The sequence below is a fragment of the Sphaeramia orbicularis genome, chromosome 1 (genome assembly GCF_902148855.1).
Source record: "Sphaeramia orbicularis chromosome 1, fSphaOr1.1, whole genome shotgun sequence".
In the NCBI taxonomy this organism is placed as follows: domain Eukaryota; kingdom Metazoa; phylum Chordata; class Actinopteri; order Kurtiformes; family Apogonidae; genus Sphaeramia; species Sphaeramia orbicularis.
This window is the reverse complement of record NC_043957.1, coordinates 19,808,021-19,829,197: the sequence shown is the minus strand read 5'-3', so window position 1 is coordinate 19,829,197 and position 21,177 is coordinate 19,808,021. Positions and strand designations below refer to the sequence as shown.

The 21,177-nt window shown below is 37.1% G+C and overlaps 1 protein-coding gene across 3 annotated transcripts in view; it reads right to left on the bottom strand.

Annotated features, from left to right (window-relative positions):
- Positions 1–1,997: 1,997 nt before the first annotated feature.
- The window catches only part of LOC115429518 (protein ELFN1-like), a 227,473-nt gene continuing 208,293 nt past the window's right edge, over positions 1,998–21,177 (bottom strand). For all 3 annotated transcript variants that reach the window (XM_030149062.1, XM_030149054.1, XM_030149071.1), the window contains 3 exons: positions 20,502–20,655; positions 15,182–15,348; positions 1,998–5,133 (listed from right to left, as the gene is read on the bottom strand). In XM_030149062.1, coding sequence (XP_030004922.1) covers positions 2,997–5,133; positions 15,182–15,348; positions 20,502–20,655 — 2,458 coding nt within the window. In that variant the 3' untranslated portion in view covers positions 1,998–2,996. The remainder of the gene's footprint in view (positions 5,134–15,181; positions 15,349–20,501; positions 20,656–21,177) is intronic.

The following is a 21,177-nucleotide window of genomic DNA, read 5'->3' as shown; positions in this document are numbered from 1 at the left end:
GTCAGGTGGTGTAATTCAAGTGGTCAGACAAGAAACTAGAATTTTGCCCACTTCTATGTACTCCGTTTTCAGGCTGTAGTTCTGGGGTGGCCAACCCTGGTCCTGGAGAGCCTCTATCCTGCATGTTTTAGATGTTTCCCTCTTCCAGCACACCTGACAGTCATTATCAGGCTTCTGCTGAGCTTGATGATAGGCTTATCATTTGAATCAGGTGTGTTGGAAGAGGGATACACCTAAAACATGCAGGATAGTGGCTCTCCAGGACCAGGGTTGGACACCCCTGCTGTAGTTAAATGTACCACGTGACACAGACTTTGAATAATTACAGGTGTATTCACGGAGGTAGAGCAGTTAGAGACATGAATAACAACTGCAATTACCAATTGCTGATCAGATTCATTTAGATGCGAGTCATGCGACTCAACCTGAAAATGTGGAAAAGTATCTGTGCTTTTCCATAGCAGTGTAAATTAGTATCAGTTCATCTGTTTTTCTATTGAGTTTTTAGATTTGGACATAGAGGAGAAAGCTGCAGGAGGAATGCGTATGTGTACTAATACTGCCATACTTTCCTGTGATATCAGCTCCAGCAGCTTTCAGCTAAAACAGGCTCAAATATGTGGCTGATTTATAAGGTTTGGAAATTGTGGTGCATCATTTGGCAGAGCTGATTTGAGCGGAATTCAATTAAAAAAAAAAAAAAAAAAAAAGAGGCTTGTGTCCACAGGTTGTTTCTGTTTTTGTTTTGACTTCCCCATGACCTTAGTTTGATAGCGCTCTGGGGTACTGATAAGGGGGTGTTAACATGACAAATTCATGGGGACCAGTATTTGTGGGGGGCCCAGTGGATATAGAAGTTGTTAAAATTTTGTGTAAGATCCGCTGTAGAAGAGAGGTGTGGAAGTCAGGAGTGGAATGGTGAAAGGATTTTAAGTTTCGGTTTCGTTTTAACACTAGCGTAAGTGACGTTATTAATAGACCCCCCCCCTCCAAACGTCAATTTATGTAGGGTCCACAATGATTATACTTTCATGGGGCCTATGATTGGTAGCAGCGCCCTTGACAGCACTTATTGTTACAAACACATCTACCATTTCCACATGACTTATTTGCCATTCATATGAGTTAAGTGCAATATATAATTTCTGAAATACCCACTGGCTAGTCCCACTGGCTAGTTAGCTTAGTAACGATCAACAAAGCACTCATAATTTCATGCTAAGACACGCTTAATTTTATGTTATGTTTGGTCATGTTACAGTGCAAGGAAACAACTGTGACCCAAAACACTGATGTGGTCTTGATTAACTTAAATACTGATCACGATGAACGTTTTAGATCACAAATATTATAAATATCCAAGTTTTCAGTAACAGGATCAGGTTGCGAGGTTTGATACCTTTTGATTTAGTTTAGTGATACAGAAGCGACATTATCGATGCGATGTGGCCGAGCTCCAAAACTTCGTTTTTCAAGTCAAAATGCTGCAAGTGCCACCAAAAAAAAAAGTCACTACTGAAGTGCACTGGATTTATGTGGAAAAAAAGACACTGCCATCACAACAACAGGAGCAATGGTCCTGTATCTCATTGGTATGTTCTATCAAGAATCAATAATAACTGTTCAATGTTAGAGTCCTGTTGTCTTGATGCAGGAGATCAATCTCCCAATAGAAGTGGGTGGTACTTTCACTGGAGGAGAACTCAACCAATTAAATCAAAGTCCATATATGACTTCCAATCAGTGCTCAATAATAACTATACTGATATCTCTAAGTATTTCCATGTTATAAGCCATCAAAATAGGACCCATTATGAGTAAAGGCAAATTTTTAATATTTCAAAAATTTGTCCAAAATTTAAAAAATCTAAATTTCTCAAAACTGTGAACAAACTTTGTAGACATTGTCCCAAGGAAGCTACATATAAAATTTAAAATGAATCCAACCAGTAGTTTCATCTAAGAACCTGTTTGAAGAAATTGCTAACAAAGCCGCTGGACACAGCACCTTCACATTAACTCACTGCCTATTGGCCGTTGAGCTAAACACAGCTGCCCTCTCACTGACATACTTAGGTTGACTCATAGCGCCACCTACTGTGTGGAAGGTGAGTTACTGTGGATATGTTTGAGAAAATTATCTGCACAAACACAGTGGAAAGATTGGGCCAAAAGTCACATTATTTTCTTTGTACTCATATGTAGTCGTTTCTGAAATGTGATGTGTTTGAAATACGTTTGTTTTATTTGTATGTTTTGTAGTTGGTTAAAGTTTTGCACTTGTAAACCACACTGTGGTTGTTAGTGAATTGTAGGCCTTTGCAAAACATGTTTTGTTTATTATATTTTGTTAGGAAATTAGCTCCATACATTACTTTTGCCTGGTGACCCATCCAGAATGTGTCATTTTGACTTTGTTTTAAGTCTCGAATCACAGCAAATCTTCTAAACTGTCTGCCCTTGTAGCTGTATCGCAGGGCGCGATGCAAAAATTACCTTCTGAAAAGAGAAATCTTGCTCAGTCCACTGCTGTAATGAGGTTAATCTGCTGTGGTCAGCTCTGATGAATGTCAGTCTCAAGGCCAATTAGAAGCGTAGCCAGGCTGTTCAGGATGGGTCGCCCGGCAACATTTAAGGTTCGTTATATTGATTCTTCTTTTTTCGTCAGTCAAAACTTAGTACAAATAGCTACATAATTCTGAGCTATAATTTTCAATACATTACAAAAAGTACCTCAGTCTCTCTAGAAGTTATGATTTTAATTGTTCAATATAATATATTAGTTTGGTCCTCCTTTGTATTCTCAGACGCAAAAGCTTAGTATGTGTAAAATGTGAGCCAGTATATATATGTGTGTGTGTATGTGTGTAGATGTGTGTGTTATCCTGTAATCTGTGTGTGTTTGTATTTACAGGTCTTTTTATGCACTGTGTATTTGTATCAATATGTTATGGGTGCAGTGTTGTTATTCTCCATCTTCATACTGGTTAGGGTCTTCAGGCCTTCTGCTGTGCTGAGACCCCTTTCCAGTAGTCCAGTATGTCATGAAGATCCTCATCCTTGGCAAACTGGACCTTTCGCCTCAACGCGTGCCCTGCCGCCACATATCCCTCATCCTCCATGGACGCCTGCCGGTGCCTTTTGCGGTGCAGTTTGAACCTCTCCCATAGCCCCAGAGTCGGGGTGCACAGGAGCCCTTCCTCCTCTTCGTCTTCCTCTGGGCTGGAGCAGTAGCTGAGGTTGTGGTACTGAGGCGACAGTGGGTAATGTGGCGAGAGCTGGGAGTAAGCCAGTTCCCGCTGCTTGGCCTGCCTGCTCAGAGTGAGGGGATCTAACACGGACGGCTTCCTGCCTCCTGGGTGGTGGTGGAGTTCCTGCAGGATCTGGGGGTGGTGCTGCAGGTCCTGGAGGTGCTGCTGGGAGCCGGGGTAGGAGTGGCGGTGTTCGTTGTACTGGCGGATTCTCTGGGCTTCGGCTCTTAAGATGGCGGCCGCAGGAGTGGTGGTGCGGATGGCCTCCCCTCCTCCGCCCCCCCTCTCCCCTCTCTCTCCGGGCGAGGTCCTCTCAATGTAGCGGGTCTCTGAGGAGTGGTAGCCTCCCTCGGAGCGGAAGGAGCGCGGGCTGCGGGCCGAGCCGGGAGAGGAGGAGGTGCTGGGTCGTTTGGAGGTTGGGGGAGCCTCCATGCTGTGGTGTCGCTGCAGTGAGTGGTGGTAGCTCCTCCCCCTCTCCTCTCGGCCTCCTCTTCCTCCCTTGTACACCGGCGACAGGAACTCCCCTCCTCTGTCTCCCCTCTCTCCGCCCTGTTCAGACAGAAGCACCAGCTGTGGCTCTGCAGTCGACACGGCCCCTCCACCTGCAGAGGACGGAGACTTGATCCCCTGTTGGAAGGAGGTGGACTCTGATTTCAGAGCATCTATGCAGTTGTTGATAATCTGGTTAACTTTATCAACTTCTTTAGCGATGGTAGAGATCTCTGCGACGGAGCCCTGTGGGTTAGCCTGAGGCGACATCTCCCTCTCTCTTTCTCTTTCCCTCTCCCTTTCTCTTTCTCTTTCCCTTTCCCTCTCTCGATCTCTTTCTCTCTCCCTTTCCACACCAGATCCTCTGACCTCCATGTAATTGAGCTTCGCAGGCTTGTGCACCGGTGTTTCTATCACCTCCTGCAGCTTGTATGGATCTATCTCACTACCCTGAGGTAGGTAGGGCATTCTGGACAGACTGTCCCCAGAGGCAAGCTTCTGGGATCCTCCACTGCCTCCCTCTATACTCTCCTCCCCTCCGTACTTCAGCTCTATCAAAGTCCTCTGGATCCGACTCATCTTTCGCTCTTTTTCTTCCATGATCCTTTTCCTTCTTAGGCAGTGAACGACGAGGCCGAGGAAGAGCAGCAAGCCAAACAAGCAGCCCAGAATCGTCATGATGTAGTGTGTGGCTGACGACTGGTTGGCCATCCTTGGTTCCACTCTTCTTCCTGTGAAGATGGTCAGACAGGTGTGGTTGAAGCGCAGGGAGTTTCTTATCGAAGCCACACAGTATGTGTAGTCTGTGTTGGGTTTCAGATGCTTCAGCTCAATATCTTCTCTCTCTTTTTTCAGAGTCTGGATGTCGGTGAAGAAGCTGTTTTTGTAAAGCACCAGGATGTACATTTTCCTGTACGGATGAGGGATCTGAACCGTTATCACAGCGCTCGAGTGCATCACCTGTTTTATTGTCATAATTGGATCACTGTCAGAGAGGATGGGACCCGGGTTGATGATGTCATCAGGAGGAGTCCCGGAAGAACAGTCGTCCAATCCGCAGGGAGAGGCGAAGTCCGGAGGCAGGGTGGTGGAGTCGCCCAAACCGATGAGGATGTAGGGCGTCACGCTGCTGCCTTCGTCTGTACACACCGTACTGAGCATGTACAGGGCGTTGCCTTGGTTAGGCATGTGTGGGTTCTGGTTCAGGAGGTTGTATCCAGAGAATCCTTTCGGGGAGTCGCACACCATCCTCTCACTGGTCCTGTTAGGGAAGGATGAGAGCCACCGCAGGAAACCCAAAAGCTCACAGGAGCAGTTGAAGGGGTTGGTGTAAAGTTCACAGGTGGTGAGTTTAGTGAGCCCCGAGAATAAACTGCCATCCAGAACCTGGATCCTGAAGAGAGAGAGAGAGAGAGAGGGGAAAAAAAAAAAATCAGAGATGTACAGGGAGATTTCATTTTCAGGTACTTTAATGCTTCGGTACATTACCATCAGCATTAAATGTCAGACCTACAGTTCATGGTTTGCAACAACTCCCAGACTGCCTTTCAGCACGCCCCAAAGAACAGTTAGACTGGTTCGATTCAGCTGTTGCTTTTACATTGAGGTCAAGAAATCGATACCTATTATAGAACCCACTGCAAGAACAAGACAGTTATTCCCGCTGAGAAAAAGTAGAAATCTCAACTTTTATTACAAAGACGGCTTGATAGGCCTTGCATCACGGTCCACTGAGGATACTGTCATTGAAAGGAAAAAAAAAATGAAGCTCTACATCTTTTCAGCACATTTTCCCTTGAACATTAGGTCAATTAAGAAAGCAGGGTTTGATTTTTAATTTGGAGGTGATGACACTGAGCCTGACATCTAACATTGATTTTCTGGGGTAGTTTAAAAAAAAAAAAGAAATATTGTACTTTGCAAACTCCAGTGCAGAGGGTGACAGTGGTTTTCACCTAATGGTTTAACATCACACATGAGCTGCTAAATAACCCAGGTCACATTTTGTTTCATCTATACAACAATGAAACTAAAATACAAAGAGAACTGGTTCTCACTTGACCTTCCTGGTTAAGTAAAAGTAAATAAAATAATAATAATAATAAAAAAAAAATCAAGTATGTCGCAATGACACAGATGTAATACTGTCATTTTCAGTAAAAAAAACAAACAAAACAGAAGAGTGAATGGCAAAATAATAAAACAAAAATGTCCTCTTTACAGTGTTTTAACAGTTAAAATCAAAAACACATGTAAGATTATAAAACAGCCTCAAAAAAGCCCTTAATCGGAGATGTCCGCTAATGTCTTTTACTGATGGATTATTTTTTCCACAGGCCTATTTGAGGCCATGTTTTCTTTCACATTTCTCTCAGGTTTCAGATCAGAACCAGCGCCAGCACCACCACTACAATTACATGCATCTGTGCACTACACAGCTCAGCAAATTATAGAGGTGGCACTAAAATACCCAAATGAACATTACCATATTGATGAATTATAGACATTTATAATAGACAATAGGCGCCATTACATTATAATCATTATACAAGATGTATATTATCCACACATACGGTGTTTATTTTGATAAATAATAATAACGGCCTTGATTGCACTGTGGTTGAGTGAGGAGCCAAAATCGGGCCCTTTCCATTCATATTTTTTCTGAAGCTAGTTCTTATGGAGCACAACAGGAATAGGGATGAGAATTAATAAGAACTTAATTAATGATACCAGTTCCATTATCGATATCACATATTGATTTGGATCCCTATTGATTCTCATTGGATTATGGAATGAACTGTAGTACCAGTAGCTTTGTTTGCATTAACTCTTTAATATCAAATATAACTAACATTTTGTGTTTGATTTGAACAGATCTCATACAGGGTTCTAAAGGTGTAGTTAAAGGAGTGTTCGATCTACCTGCTGCAGCCTCTGAGCCTCATCATCGTCTAAATCAGGGGTGTCAAACTCATTTTTGTTCAGGGGTCATATTTAGCCCAATTTGATCTCAAGCGGGCCAGAGCAGTAAAATAATGACTTAATAACCTATAAATAATGACAAATCCAAGTTTTTCTTTTTGTTTTAGTTCAAAAAAACCCCAATTAAATTACGAAAATATTTACATTTTACAGAAAAGATGTGAATAACCTGAAAAAACAGAAATGTCATTTGGAAAAATTAGTGCAATTTTAACAATATTATGCCTCGACTTAATATTTATACATGTACAGTTATGTTTATGTTTATGCATTTGGCAGACGCTTTTTTCCAAAGTGACTTACAGGGGAAAACCAATTAAATCACTCAGTCAATCAAATTGTATTTATATAGCGCCAGATCGCAACAAAAAAGTTATCTCATGACACTTTATATATAGAGTTGGTCAAAAACCAGACTCTAAGCCAATTTACAGAAACCCAACAGAATCAACATTTACAAAACATTTACACAGTGTTACATAAACATTTGGTAACAGGCAGAGTATTGTTAAAATTTTGGAGTTTGGAACTAAAATGTGAACAATTTCTACAATATTACATCTCTTATTGTTAACACAACTACAGATCACAGTGGTGATCCATAAATGCACAAAACATTTAGTAACAGGCAGAATATTGTTAAAACTGCAAATTCAGGTTGTTCATCTTTGTTTTTATTTATGTATTTATTTGCATTTTATTGTGAAAGAATAGTTTTGTAAATGTAAATATTTTCACAGTGTAATGTTTTTTTTTTCACTGAAATTTTTTCCACATAATTTTTCACTAAGAAAATGTGTAGTTGTCATTAATTATGGTTTATTGTGTTGTTATTTTTACTTGAGATCACATTGGTCTGTATGTGGAACCTGAACCATACTGATTTGGACAACCTTGACTGTTCAGGTTAATTTTTGCACTTTCATCCCGCAGGCTGGAATGGAACCTTTGACGGGCCAGATTTGGCCCCCGGGCCGCATGTTTGACACCTGTGATCTAAATGTAATTCTAGAACATGGAGATTAATCATAAACAACAGTAAAGCAGGCTGACACAGTGAAATGACGCTAACATTAACAGTATCGATAGAACCAGGAGGAGTTTAATGTTAGCGGCTGTGATAGAGGACGCCTCACTGTAAGCTCCGCCTCCAGAGTCATCGCCCCCTTCGCTAAGCAGCCAATCAGAGACGTTCCATTGGTGCAGTTTAATTAGATACTGTGGTTAAATGTTTCTATGTTGGACGAATTTAACCCTTTATCACAATAGAAACTCTGCATCTGTTACCAATGACCCTAGTGTCGTCTTTACCGGTGGAATAGAACCATACTTCAGAGGCTTCTGAACCAAAAATATACAAAATGACATGATGACGCATTTGACATGATGACGTCGCAGAACTAATAACCAACAAGTGGTTCTAGGCACAACAAACCCCGCCCCTCGTATGCATTGTAGCTTATTTTGTCATCGATCCAGCTGATGTCATCATGTCTCTGCGTGTGCTGATGTCAGCATATCGGTTGTTTCTATACTGAACAAAAATATAAACGCACGACTTTTGTTTTTGCTCCCATTTTTCATGAGCTGAACTGAAAGATCTAAAACTTTTTCTGTGTACACACAAGGTTTATTTCTCTCAAATATTGTTCACAAATCTGTCTAAATTTGTGTTAGTGAACACTTCTTCTTTGCTGAGATAATCCATCCACCTCACAGGTGTGGCATATCAAGATGCTGATTAGACAGCAGGATTATTGCACAGGTGTACCTTAGGCTGGCCACAATAAAAAGCCACTCTAAAATGTGCAGTTTTATCACACAGCACAATACCACAGATGTCACAAGTTTTGAGGGAATATGCAATTGGCATGCTGACTTCAGGAATCTCCACCAGAGCTTTTGCCTGTGAATTGAATGTTCATTTCTCTGCCATAAGCCATCTCCAAAGCTGTTTCAGAGAATTCATGAAGAAGACTGTGCAAGGAAAATGGTGGTCACACCAAATACTGACTGGTTTTCTGACCCCCCTGGACCACCCAAGACAGTAAAACTGCACATTTTAGAGTGGCCTTTTATTGTGGCCAGCCTAAGTCACACCTGTGCAATAATCCTGCTGTCTAATCAGCATCTTGATATGCCACACCTGTGAGGTGGATGGATTATCTCAGCAAAGGACAAAGAAGTGCTCACTAACATAGATTTAGACAAATTTATGAACAATATTTGAGAGAAATAGGCCTTTTGTGTACATAGAAAAAGTTTTAGATCTTTCAGTTCAGCTCATGAAAAATGGGAGCAAAAACAAAAGTCGTGCATTTATATTTTTGTTCAGTGTATATATCAAGGGTGTCGAACTCATTTTAGTTCAGGGGCCACATTCAGCCTAATATGATAGAAAGTGGGCCGGACCAGTAAAATAATATAAATACAGGGTGGGGAAGCAAAATTTACAATATTTTGAGGCAGGGATTGAAGATAGTGTATGACCAGTTAGTTTATTGAAAGTCATGAGAATTTATTTGCCACAAGAAAACTGACATAATAGAAAATGTTTTTATTCTATGTGTCCTCCTTCTTTCTCAATAACTGCCTTCACACGCTTCCTGAAACTTGCGCAAGTGTTCCTCAAATATTCGGGTGACAACTTCTCCCATTCTTCTTTAACAGTATCTTCCAGACTTTCTCGTAATAGTTTTGCTCATAGTCATTCTCGTCTTTCCATTATAAACAGTCTTTATGGACACTCCAACTATTTTTGAAATCTCCTTTGGTGTGACGAGTGCATTCAGCAAATCACACACTCTTTGACGTTTGCTTTCCTGATTACTCATATGGGCAAAAGTTTCTGAAAAGGTATGGATAATAGTGTTAGGTATGATTATGACATCAATATATGTTTGGTTTCAAAACAATTGACGTAGTGCCTGCTGAGAAAAAACAACTAAATGTTCATTGTAAATTTTGCTTCCCCACCCTGTCATAGGATAAGAACTTTTGAGTGAAAAAAGTAAAATTCCGTCATGAAATTGTTTACATCTACGAATTGTACGGGAACATAACATGAAGAAATATGAAAAACCTGAAAACTCTTAAGTAAAATAAGTACAATTTTAACAATAGTAGCCTTAGTTTATCATTTATATATGTGCATCACAACTTAGAGATCACAGTGGATCTACAAATACACAAAACATTAAATAACAGGGAGAATATTAAAATTCCACATACTTCTCTTAAGACATTTCAGATATTCACTTTTTTTTGTAAAAGGCTCGTCTGTAAATGTAAACATTTTAGTGTAATTTTTTTTTTTTTTTTTACACTAAAACAAAGAGACAAATTAATAGTTTTCATTATTTATAGGTTATTGTGATAGTATTTTACTGGTCTGATCCACTTTAGATTGAAATGACCTAAAATGATTTTAACACCTTTGATTGTTAATATCTTCAGTGTAATTTTTGCATTTCATAAATTCATCCCAGGGGCCAGATTGGACCCTTTGGCGGGCAGGATTTGGCCCCTGGGCCGCATGTTTGACACCTGTGCTATATATGTGCCAAGTTTGAAGTGAACTGAAGCAAAATTTATGTTTTTATAGACATTTGAAATTTCTGTAGTAAGTGTAAGTAAATGGGAAAAAAAGATAAAAAAAATAAAAATAAAAAAAATCCCCCCAAAATTTTAACTTTAACTGACTTTCCCCAAAATATAACCACATCTATTCTGGGTCACTGGAAATCTATGAACCCAATGTGGTTTGAATTCAACCAATAGTTTTGCTGTTAGAGTGTGTTAACAAACAAACAAATTGAACCAAAACCAATACCCTTTGCCTCCCCTTTTGGGGGGGGCGGGGTAATAAGATCAGTGCCACTAGCATTTATTTGACTAAAAAGAAAACTGAGAAAGGAAAGAAAAAGGAGCTGGAATAGCATCTGGTCTTTTGGATGCTGAGAAGAGAGAAACAGAGCTTCAGTATGGATGTGCAATCAATGTGGCAGGAGTCGGTGAAGGAGACAAACTGTGGAGGCTGTTCACAGCGTGGTACCATGAACACTATCCACCCGGGTCATGTATGTTGAACCATGCCTGCCGTCCCACAGGACCACACATCTCTGAAAATGTCAACGCAATTTTTCAAGTAGGCTCTATCTTGATAGGTCAACCGCATTCTCGTCTGAAAAACTGCACCGCGGGATGTAACAGCAGTAATATTTCACACATGATAATTTATAACTTTGCTGGATGCTAATGTTATTCTGTTTCTTTGTGACGGTGACACTGGCTTGAGTATTTCTGTATACAGACTTATACTGGGATGTAAAGACGTCGCAGTCACTCTATAATGGCCCACAGGAAAGCAGGTTCAGAGATCTGTAACCCATCAAGACCCAGTGCTACTTTTGTGTCAGTTCCCAAATGAATTTTCCTCTATATTTATCCTTTCTTGCATTTTTTCAGTGTAAATTATGTATTTTCCTATATTTAACTCACTTATCGTGTAGATGTTCGTAAAATCAGATTAAAGTTGAAGGTTATTATATCAGAAACGGAGAACACTGAAGAAAAAGTGACTTTTTCAGTAAATGTATCAATAATTGAACATAAAAACAAGTGTGTCCGTCCACTGTCATTGATCCAACTCCATGGGTTTACTGGTGAATCAATGTTGTAGAAGATGACGGTGTTTCCATGTTAATTACGAAGCCTCTGAGTGCTTATCTTATCTTATCTTATCTTATCTTATCTTATCTTATCTTATCTTATCTTATCTTATCTTATCTTATTTCCAGTAAAGGCATAACAAAGGCTGCATTTAGCTCAACAATGCAATACATATAATATTACTTTTTAAAAAAATTTTTATTTAACCTTTATTTAACCAGGAAGTCCCTTGAGATGAAATCTCTTTTTCGAGGGAGACCTGAAAACATAATACATAATACACTGTTTCCCATAAAGTTTGAATAAAGTATTTTTCCGTCTTCTCATGAAATGATTGTGATAATGTGATTTATTCTTAATTAATAAAGTGTAACTGGGACTCAATGTATAATTATTATACCTGATCAAAGGTGATGATTAATGTGTAGAACTAGAAATAAAAAGAGAAATGTGTCTGAATAAGAAATTATTCCGACTTTATGGGCAACAGTGTGGGTAAATTAGCAAAAAATCTATATCATATAATTACACATAATTGAAATAAAACTTTCTTAATCAGTCTATAGGATAAGGAATCTCTAATAATACATGCTTATAAATATCTTACAAAAAACAGATTTCTTTTGCTAACAGGAACACATATACTATGCTATAAAACAAACAGTTCTTACAAAGATGCATAAGGGCAGCATTACCTACACAGTGACAAATACTGGAAATACAGACATTAATTATTAACTACTATATGTTTGGCATCTGTGTGTTGCAAATCATTTATTAATGTTTTACTACTTATGAATTCCAGGAGTTTGTTGTAGAATTCCCCTCCTGTTTCCTCAGTTCTTTCTTTCTTACCTGACCTGCATCTTGTAGCTCCAAACACACAATCCATATGTGACTGTGTGGATGAAGATGTGAGTTTGCTTTATGTTGTTGTAAAGTTATTTCTTATGCATCGTAGAGACTAATGGTGAATTTCCTCTTCTTTTTTCGTTAGAAAAGTAATTCAAACATTACATTTGTGGAAATGTGCTGATCAATTGACCACGGTTGAGGATTTCCTGAAGCAGAGACGTATTATCTTCAAATCCTTCCTCCTTCAAATGCAACTGATGTAAAGGGTTACTTTAAAGAAATGCAGCAACCGTGCTAATGCAGATAGTTTGTAAAAAGAAAAAAGGAAGACATTTTTCTCTCTGTCTGAGCCTTTCATCCACATACAAATTAAATTATAGGTTGCACAACTAGGAATTTTTAATGCACTTTCCAAAATACAGATTTTCCATGTGGAAAACAGAGAATGTTGATGATGTCGAACCACATTTTGCTCATTTCTGTTACGGATTTGTGTAATGACGCTGCACTTGAAACATCAAATTCAGGTGTATAAATCAGTGTGACCTGCTGTAGACTGAGGTCAGCACTGACCAGATCAGCATTATGGACAAAACCACATCATGTAAAGAATACACAACCACAACTATCACTTAACTAAAGGTAACATACTGTGTTGAAAAAAAAAATGTTAGTTCAACCCATGCATTTGTGATATATTGCTATAAAAATCACTCTTAATTCATTAAACTCTGTTACATATTGTTCCATCCAAACTCACATGTTCCCTTCTGCACATGCTCTGTTCCATCAAGGTCAAAACTGGATGTTTCAGCAGATAATGAAACACATCCAGGACATGACATGTTGGAACTGTCAAAAATTTAATTTGGTTATTTTTTCTTGTTAACAATAAACCAAAAAAAAAAATCATTTGTATTTGTTTGTTTCTGTCTGATGCAGTCACATCTTTTGATATACAAAAAAAGATTTTTCTGCTTATTTTTCATAATTATATTTGAGATTGCATAAAATTTTAAGGGTGTCTGAAAACTTCTTTCCATTCCTGAAAATTTAGAGCTGAACTTGTTGCTGCTTCACCTTCATGACAGATTAAAGCCTCTGTGTCTGTTACGTCCACTATTATCCACAGTGTCCACAGTCCAACAGAAACTATGGTTTGTCTGAGTGTTTGTACTAGTTTATAGGTAAATTTGTGTTGTTGTGAGGACACTGGTTATGTGGATAGATAAATAAATAAATAAATAAATAAAACACACACACATATATATATACATATATATGTGTGTGTGTGTGTATATATATATGTTATTTAAGTTATTAGGGTTGTCAGAATGAATGCATTAACATGGATTAATCCATCATCATGATTAATCTGATTAAAAAATTGAACTCCATTAACCCATCTGCAGCAGAATGACTCTGAACATCTCTGCCAACGCATTAGGGGCAGTTTGTCCCAGTAGAGTTAGCGTTGTGCATGTGCAAATGGGCAGTTGATCTGGTAGTGACAGCCAGCAGGACCAACCCATGAAGATGGAAGATGCTAAACAGTACGTTGGCCCTCTGGATGGAAATATGAGGACAAAAAAAACCCCAAGACGGAACAGTCGACTGACATAAACAATTATGCACACTCTGCAGGAGGGAGTTTTCTTTTCACCGAAGCACTTCCACCATAAAACACCACATTAACAAGAAGCATACGTTAGTCGAGGATTCTGCAGGCACTTCAGCTAATGTGTCACCCAGCTTGTGACAAACATGTTAAATGCATATATATTCCCTTCTTTCTTAAGTGTGTTTGCTCATGCAAAATGAAACGTGATAAATATAGTTTAAAAATTAATGAGATTTAATTGTGATTAATTGAAATTAATCCACAGCAACCGTGATATAAATAAATAAATAAATAAATAAACACACACACACACACACACACATATATATATATATATATATATATATATATATATATATATATATATATATATATATATATATATATATACATATATATATATATATAAATGGTTTATGTCAAGAAACGTTTATTTTTCCTATGTATGGAGAGTTATGGGACACCCTATATATATATATATATTATATATATATATATATATATATATATATATATATATATATATATATGTATATACACACACACACACACACACACACACACACACACTACCAGTCAAAAGTTTGGAGTCACCTTCTCATTTAAATGACATGAGATGCACCACACATGGCCAACAAGTGCTCAGCATCACTGGGAACTCCTTCAAGACTTTTGGAAAACATTTCAGATGACTTCCTCATGAAGTGTATTTAGAGAATGCCACAAATGTGCAAAGCAGTAATAAAAGCAAAATGTGGCTATTTTGAAGAATCTAAAATATAAAACCTGCTTTGAGTTATGTCACACTTTTTTAACTCCATAATTCCATATGTGTTCATTCATAGTTTTGATGCCTTCAGTGAGAATCTACAATGTAAACAGTCATGAAAATAAAGAAAAAACAGGTGAGTCCAAACTTTTGACTGGTAGTATATATATATTTATATATGCATGTGTGTGTGTTTGGAAAAATATTTGTGTTAGTGTGTACACTGCACTAATAAAGTCTGTGGCTAAAATAATTCAGTTAGTCAGAAAATAGCACAGTATTTATGACAGTTTTAAAGAGTCTGGGTAAGTATTTTCACATTTCTTCACTTTTATTTTCACTTTAAAGTTGAACTAAAGTTGTTTTATAGTTATTTTAAACTCCTACACTGTTTCTTGATAATTTAATTAAACCATGAATGCACCATTAAACTTTATACCAATGAATCCTCTGTCAGTTACTAAGTTCAACAGTATTTTCAGCACAGTGCATCACATTTTCTCTGTCTTCTTATGAACTCGTGCAGATTCAGGTAAGTACCGGTTCATGGAGAGGTCTATATTCTCGATGTTGGGGCATTCCCAGAAGGTGTTTGGTGTAACAGTCTCGATGAGGTTGGCTTGCAGGTAGAGATACTGCAGCTTGCCGAGGCCACGCAGCATCCCCTCTGTCAGGTTCCTCAATTTGTTAAAACCCATCTGGAGAACCTGGGCAGACAAAGACAAGTGGGATTATTCTAATCTCTGAAGAGCCGGCCAACGTCAGGCATCACTCACCACAAGCTCAAAAACATACAAAACAAACAGACAGCCACTCAGTTCACCTCATGGTTCACGTGGTGATCTAAGCTGCACAGCTCTAGTGAATTTCCTCAGATCTTTCCTGTTCATGTTTTTCCACCTGGCAACGCACCAGTAGCTGGGGCGCATGGGTAACAATGCCAGCTCATTATGGCCGCCTTCAGCTCAATGTGATGACAACACTGTCGCCTGAATGTTTCTGTAAACCGTAATGAGAAGGTCTTATGTGTCCGTGTGTCCATGTGTGTGTGATGGTACGAGTATTTACATGCTGTAGTTCCTTAGTATTGTTGCGCTAATCTGTGAAATATTGTAATTGCAGGCAGAAGACGTTAAACACATAATATGTATGTTTTGCTAATGCTGGTCTCACAATCAAAACCATAACAAAACAGGAATTAGCAAAGACGTGTGTTTATATAGACGCCATATTGACTGTTGGATCATACTGAGCTGGTCAACAGTGGCTTGTAAACAGGAGAACAGCAGCGTCTCTGCATTTCTGTATTTATTTTGATTATTTATTATCAAGGATTTATAGCTCGGGTTTCTTGCATTAAATTTGTAAGTGTTATTGTAGATGAAAAATTGTGTTGGAAATCCCATATTGATCTAGTCTGTAAAAAAAAAATCATGAAGTCATTTGGCATTTTGAACAGAGTCCGTTCATTGACTTTTTATTATTGCTTAATTTATCCTTATTGCAATACTGTTTGGGCGGTCACCTGTCCCACTTATCTCCATAAGATTCTCCTAATTCAAAAGAAATGTTTAAGAATGATCAGCTTTTCTAAGAGACTCGACTCATCTGCTCCTCTTTTCAAAACATTCAAACTTCTCTCAGTTTTTTGATGTGAACATTTACCAGACCTGTGTCTTCATGTACAAATATGTTCACTTAACTCATGTTCTTCCCACAGTTTTCCAGAATTTCTTTATGTTGTCTTCTATTATTAACAATTATCCTACACAATATTCAAGCAAATTTTCTCTTCCGTACTGCCGAACTTCTGTCAGTCAGTATTCTCTGAAATATCGTGGACCAAATCTGTGGAATAATCTACGACCTGAACTTCAATCAACATTTTCTTTTCATTATTTAACCCTTTCATGCATAGTGGTCACTACAGTGGACAGCAGCTGTTCTCTTGTATATTCATGGGTTTTGTTGTTTTAGTTCCATATCAGCCAACACAGTGGACACTTATGCACCATCCCATACACTGCAATTCATACCATTACTGTAACTTTGCTGTTCTTAAAAAACCTGATCTGCATTAATATGTTTTAGTGTAAATATTTGCTAACTGTTATTAGACTGTAATTAACAGTTTTCTTCATCAAAAGTTTTTTTTTTTGTGCAGATTATCGCCATGAAGTGAGTAATAACTAGTATTAGAGTATGTTAAAATGTAAGAAAACATCAGATTAGGTGCATTAAAAATGTTTTTATTTCATAGTTTTTGCACTGTATATCACTTTCTGATGATGGTTTCTTACCCTCAAAAATTAAAGGCATGGTGTCCAGCTGAGTGGACATTTTTGTTGATTGAAAAAAAATTTCAATCGCATTGCTTTTTTCATGCCTAAAGAGGAATAAAAACACTCAGAAAAAAAATCTCGACTAAGGTTCTTATAATTCATGCATGAAAAGGTTAAAAAGCACCTGAAAAGGACTTGAATTCATGAAAAAATTTAAGGTTGTATATCATTTGATTTGATGATTTGTAATGTGATTTGCATTTTTATTGTTTTTACTTCAGTTTATTAATTCAGTTATATTGTATTTTTAATTCTTTCTTCTTTCTTTTTTTTTTTTTTTCTGTGTATTGTTCATTTCCGGGGAGGTATTCATATAAGCCTTTTTTTTTTAGCTTCTAAACTCTCCTGCACAATGATGTTACTTGTTTGAATGTTGTTGTTTTTATTATTATTTTATTTTGCTGTTTTATGATGTGCAAAATAAATAAATAAATAAATAAATAAATAAATAAATTTATGTAGAATAAAAGTGGAAATTGAAGTGTAGATTGTAGTGTTTTGGTACCAATCCAATATAATGGATACAATGGTGTAATATAGCAAGAAGCTCAAAATACTAATGTCCAGTCTATTTAAAGGAACACTTTTTTTTTTTTTTTTTTGTTCAAAGTGTTTTTTATTACATATCGAGTCATTCAGAAAATACTTTTTATACCCAAACCCATGAACATTCCCACCCTGTTGCACCATAAAAAAAAGATAATTGACAATAATAGTAATAAATACATTAAAAAGGAACGCAGATATTAGTCACAGACTCGTATTAATAAGACTACTGTGGAATAAATGAAGGATCTACCTCTTTTATATGGTTCAGAACAAGTTGCCAGGTACTGAAAAACTTATTGGCGCATCCTCTTATAGAATATCTGATTTTTTTTTCCAATGTTAAATGATGTAAAAGATCCAGAAACCAAGATTTAAATGTCGGAGGTTGTTTATCTTTCCATTTAAGTATTATTAGTCTATGAGCTAGAAGAGTGGTGAAGGCAATTAGATTTTTCAATTTTTGGTTAACCCTTTCATGCACAGTGGTCACTCCAGTGGACAGCTCTTCTACAGCTGTTGTCTTGTATGAATGAATGGTAACAAATTCATGGATTTTGTTGTTGTTTTTGTTGTTTTTTTTGTTTTTTTGTTGTTGTTTTTTTTTACACATATCTTTATTAAAGTTTTAAGACACTACATATCTTTTCTGACATGAATTGGTTACATTATGTAGATCTCTCCTGAGCATAAACCCCCAGAATCACAAGCCCTCTCCATAGTTTTCACACAATTTATCAGTAAATACATGTTTCTGTGCGTCAAAAATTAAACGTGTGGTGTCCAGTTGAGTGGAAATTTTTTCAACTTCATGAAAAATAGGTTCATAAGATTTTTTTTTTTTTTTCATTATTTTTTTTCTTTTATGTATTTTTTTTTTTTTTTTTTTAATTTTGAATAATTTTTTTTTCTATATTTATTTTTTATTTATTTTTCAGAAGAAAATTTTCAATCGCAATGTTTTTTTCATGCCTAAAGAGGAATAAAAACTCAGGAAAAAAATTTTGATTAAGGGTCTCGTAATTTGTGCATGAACGGGTTAAAATGAAAAGAATATGATGTAATGCCAAATATTGCAATTGTTGCCTCAGGTTCAATATGAGACCCTGTTACATCAGAAAGAAATTTAAATATAGACTGCCAAAAGTGAAAGGAACACATTTACAGAAAATATGTATGTTCAGTTAGCTCAGACACTATATTTGAGATTAGTCTGAGTAAAAGTAATATTCGATTATGTAACCTGGCGGAGAAAATTCAAAGATTTATTAAATAAGTAGAATTTATTATGAACACACTTCAGTTTCCACTAAAGGGGGACTTGTAAACTGGTTAGAGTTCTGAGAAAGAAAAACAGAAATATGAATTTGAATGCCAGAATTTTCAGCCAAGAAAATAATATTTTTAAAATTCATCAGTCTTATTGTGTACCTCCCACTGTCGTGCTTTGAAAAGTGATCCAATCATCATTAATTCATTAGTCATATAACAGAAACGGGCTGTACGGATCATACACATGGCTGGATTTCTAGAACACACCCATCATCTGTTTATTCAGTTAAAACTGTTAAAAATCCGCAACCTTGCAAAATATTATACATCAAAGCATTCATAAATTACTACCAAGTAATAGACAAAAAAAAAAAAGCTTCACAATTCGGGAGAGTACTCATTATCAGAGAAGTTTTGGAGACTTTACATTACCAAAATTTCAAACCACTCGTAAACGTTTTTGTGTGTCTGTATGAATATGTGTAACTTTGGAACAGTCTGGACATCCAACACAAGCAACGCCAAAATATCCATCAATTTAAACTGGTACACTCCAAACAAAAAGTTAAGGATATTTTTAATTTTTGGGCTATTTTTTTTTTTAAGTTGGGATTCTTGCACAACGCTTTTTACTTTTTTATGTGTGAACTGAATTCAAACACATTTTTTTAATGATCAGACATAGTTTTATTTACAAATGGTAAAAATGACAAAAAAAAACCAGACACACACAAAAAAAATACCCTTAACATTTTTTTTGTCGTGTATATAAACAGATAATCTGATCCCAGTACAAAGATAGAGGGTCCTAATACTTTTGTTACATTAATATTCTGTCTCGTCTGATTTTGTTTGTTCTTTGTGCCTTTATTGATGGTTAAGTTTTATTTGATTGCTATTGTTGTGTACTTTGTCTTATTGTTTATTTTTTATTGTGTATTCATTTGTGTTGCCTTCAAGGACTTATATATGTATGTATATACTTGTGTATTTATTTATTTACTTTTCTGATATGTCAGTATGGATGTGTATGTGAGGATAAGTGACGTTAATTACTTACAAAAGATCTAAAGGACTTGACTTTTCATATATTTTGCTGATAGGACGCTAAAGAACAAACTGTTGTGTGGAAAAGGGGTGGGATTAAATAAATCAGACTTCCTTCCACCCCTTTTTGAATGTGCAAATGAAGTCATGTATATGTATAAGTTTTGTTTTTTTGTTTTCTTCCATGCCTTCTTACGACCTGTTTTATTTCTAAGGAATAAGTAAGATTATTTTGTCTTGTTGCGTATTCGAAATCTGTGACACATGAACCATGACTTTTTGGTCTATTCTATCCTCCAAAAACATTCAGGGCTTAGTGAGTGTTAATCTCAGATACTACTCTATGTTTGTCACAAAACCCCAGAACCCACCTGCACTTGCTTCATGCCAGTGTGTAGAAATAATAATTATAATAATAATACATCACACTTATATGGCGCTTTTTTGGAGACTCAAAGAAGCTTTACAAACAAACAAAACAAAAAGAACAGACAGAAAAAAAAGAGGCTCAAGAAAAATGAAAGTTTGAACAGGTGAGTTTTGAGTAGTGATTTGAAGTTTTGTGTTGAATCTGAGCTCTTGATATTCCGTGGGGGGGTGGGGGGTGCTGCAAAATACCTGCATGATTGTGTTTAGTGTTAGCAGTCACCTACCTGCAGGTTAAATTGTGCTGAAAATGCCCCATCTTCCACGTAGCTGATATCATTCTTGGTGAGGTTTAGATAGGTGAGGTTACCAAAGCGGCTGAGCGAAGAGTAATGAACCGACCGGATCTTGTTCTCATTCAGCCTCAGATCGACAATAGTGCTGTTGAGAGAAATTTAGCATGTTTGGCAAAGCAAAAAGAGTAAAACATGATGCAGGAAAAGGTCTTTGTAGCCCCTTTTCCAATACAGGAACTTTTACTTTACTAGGAACTTTGAAAAACCTCAGCGTGTTTGTACCAAAATTATCCAGGTAAAAAAACTTTCCCTCGACCCCAAACTTCACCTGAAAAAAGTTCGTTTGAAGGGGACAGGACTTTTCAGATTCCCCCAGAATTGTGCTGAAGAATATGGATTGTTGGAACACACTCATGTTCAACCAGTATAACCAGTGAGTGTCTGCAAAGGTGTTTATTCCATTTCTACAAACTTCACTTTGTTTGTGTTTTGATCATTTGGAAAATAAAGCAAAAGAGGTGAGGCTAAGAGAAGTGGACAACAACAACATCCATTTGACGAAAAGACATTATTCAGCTCAAGCTAAGCTGAGTGTATTTGTCTCACTCCTACGAGTGCATTGCAATCGTGTGTTTGTCCGTCTGTGTTAAAGCAGGGCTGTCAAACT